The following is a 2,918-nucleotide window of genomic DNA, read 5'->3' as shown; positions in this document are numbered from 1 at the left end:
GAGAGGAGAGGAGAGGAGAGGAGAGGAGAGGGGAAAGAAACTCAGAGCATCATGGGGCCCCCCAGCAGCCTAGGCCTATAGCAGCATAACTAAGGGAAGGCTCAGGGTCACCTGATCCAGCCCTAACTATAAGCTTTATCAAAAAGGAACGTCTTAAGTCTAATCTTAAAGGTAGAGAGGGTGTCCGCTTCCACATTTCAGGGTTCTATCTTCATTACAGGCCACGTTATGGCAGAAAGTACAAGTTAAATGGGATTATCAATGTTCATTTTAAATGGCCATCAGCTCTGGAATCCGGTTCAGATCTGGATGAAATTTGGTCTGGTGATAGACACTGGCCACCCAACATCTGTGTGTCAATTTTCAAACAAAAATTATTCTGATAACTTTTAATGGAAATTTTGCCCCATGTTAAGGGGAAATTTTTATGATTTCTTTTTTTTCATAATTTTTGTGACCTTGACCTTTGACCCTTTTCAGTCAAAATGTAATCACTTCTAAGGTTGGTCCCCACCAGTGTCTGTACAACATATGCTGATGATCCATCCAGCCATTTGTCTGCAGTCCTGACACACACATAGAACCTAAAGCATTACCTCCTTGGTGGAGGTAATAAATAACAAAAAGAAAGTAAAAGAGAAAAAACTATTTTCCAAGCAAAATGCCAAATATTTGGTTCCAGACTCTCCAGTATGTGTATTTCTTATTAGGAGGCATACTCTCATATAAAAGCATCAGTGACAAGGCTGAGTGTTAGTCAAAATCAACTTTAAAACATTTTTTTTAAGCTGGAGAGAGTGGCAGAGCATTGTGACAATGGGGGGAGAGTTCCAGAGGGTGGGAGCAGCAGTGAAAAAGGCTCTGTCACACCGTGGAAGATCACACGTTAGGCCTGTGTTATTTTGTGTTAAAGGCATTAAAATAATTTGCTCCTTCGATGTCTTCATCCAAACAGAGGAGATCCTTCAGACACACATTGCACACTGGTGGTCACCTGACGGAGAGAGGTTGGCCTTCCTGGTCCTCAATGACAGCCTCGTGCCCAACATGGCTTTACCTCGTTTCACTGCCATGGCATATCCAAAAGGAAAACAATACCCATACCCCAAGGTAAATACTGTTTAGAAACCATAACTCTACATGCCATGTTATCGGTCATACAGTCTACGCAATCTATTCACTAAATGAAGAGGAACTAGCTAAACTGGCTCCAAACTGAAATTACATTTTTAAGCTAGTCTGTTCAGCAAGGCTAAAAACATTCTGGCTCTCACTCTGTACGTAACACACAGACATAAGGTAGGTATCTATTTCTTATTCTCATGAAGAAAGCAAAAAATAATCTTTCAGAATGCTGAAGCTTAATTTCATTTGATGTATTACATGTATTTGTCATGGACGTAATTATTCTCATGGAAAGAGATGCACTGGACCAGATGCAGCCACAGTAGCAGCAGATAGACAAACACTAATGTGGGCTATCCTACTGCAACAACTACACAATTTGTGCTTGTTTGCAGGTGGTTCATTTATCTTATTTCTCCTACAGGGTACTGTAACGATTTGACACCAAAGTTTTAAATGTAGTTTGAAACAACAAGGAAACAACAAAGAAAAAAGGTTTTGTTATCAGTGTCCCAAAATCTGTGTAGTGCTGCCACTATCCACCAGTGCACGGAGACTGTACATTGTGTAAGAGGCAGGGGACCAATTAGCTCACTTGAACAGAATGCAAGTGATCAGTGATCTCACATGTAACACAGTTTTCGCAAAGTAGTTGGATAGTCCCAGAAGCTTTGCCTATCTCTGAATCAAAATTCACACCTGTAGCGCTCTCTGTAGCTTTGTGCGGGGCTCTGTGCTCCCTCAGATGTCATTTTGCAAAGCACAGGAAATCAAAGTACTGTAGAGTGAGTTCTTGCAGGTGGAGCGAAAAAGACGATGACTATACAGAGTAACAAATGAGCTTCTAGGATCACAACCATGTTAAAATGTCTGAGGAATGTTTTTTCCCGGACTGTAGGCAGAACAGCATTCAGACGAGACCACTGACACAATACAAATGCCTGTTCTTTACGACGGTCTTTATTAGTGCTTCAGTGAAGTGTTTCTGCAATGCATCATGTACAGGCTTTTTTCATGTCCACTGACTCCTAATAGCATTCACATGACAACACCTACTGTATAGTTGTCTAACTGCATTTAGAAGAATGTAGAGGGCTGCTCTCAATTTAGTATTCATCGCAAATCAATTCATCACTGTGGAGCACTTTATACAGTAGGTCACACTGACCATTCAGAATAGTGGTGCATAAAGAGTTTTCCCAGTGAAATCATGTGACGCTTTTGTCTAAAGTCTTTACTCTGCACACAGGCTGGCCAACCCAACCCGGTAGTGAAGCTCTACGTAGTCAATCTTTACGGGCCAACGCACACTCTGGAGCTGATGCCTCCGGAGACGCTCAAACTCCGGTGAGAAGCTGCATGTTGTTTGTCAAACTGTTGCATCAGTTTCTGTGCTGCTTAAAGGAATACATTTGATTTTTCAAACATTAGATAATCATTTTTCTCACTAGACACTTGGCACCTTCAGGTGGGAGGCTTCGCCCACTGCAGCTTATGGAATCAGAGGAATGGTTCTGAAAATGGATTAGAAGTTATTTGACACAGAGGCGTCAATTTGTGAAGTTGGGTGAATACCAATCGAGTGAGCTGGATATTGTATGTGGAGTGCCTCAGGGTTCTGTTTTGGGACCTAAATTATTTATATTATACATTAATGATATATGCAAGGTTTCTGATTTAGTGAAAGTGGCTTTGTTTGCTGATGACACTACCGTATGGGCATCGGGTGAAAACCTACAGCAACTCTCTGGACAGGTTTCACAGGAACTTGAGAAGATAAAGAAATGGTGTGA

General features: G+C 41.5%; 1 protein-coding gene across 2 annotated transcripts in view; it reads left to right on the top strand.

Annotated features, from left to right (window-relative positions):
- Window positions 1–2,918, top strand: part of dpp10 (dipeptidyl peptidase like 10) — a 208,487-nt gene that overhangs the window by 174,029 nt on the left and 31,540 nt on the right. For both annotated transcript variants that reach the window (XM_020620179.1, XM_020620180.1), the window contains exons 9-10: window positions 956–1,110; window positions 2,375–2,472. In XM_020620179.1, the coding sequence (XP_020475835.1) occupies window positions 956–1,110; window positions 2,375–2,472 (253 nt within the window). The remainder of the gene's footprint in view (window positions 1–955; window positions 1,111–2,374; window positions 2,473–2,918) is intronic.

This window comes from Monopterus albus, unplaced genomic scaffold (assembly GCF_001952655.1).
Source record: "Monopterus albus unplaced genomic scaffold, M_albus_1.0 scaffold234.1, whole genome shotgun sequence".
NCBI lineage: Eukaryota > Metazoa > Chordata > Actinopteri > Synbranchiformes > Synbranchidae > Monopterus > Monopterus albus.
This window is presented reverse-complemented; position numbering and strand designations above follow the sequence as displayed.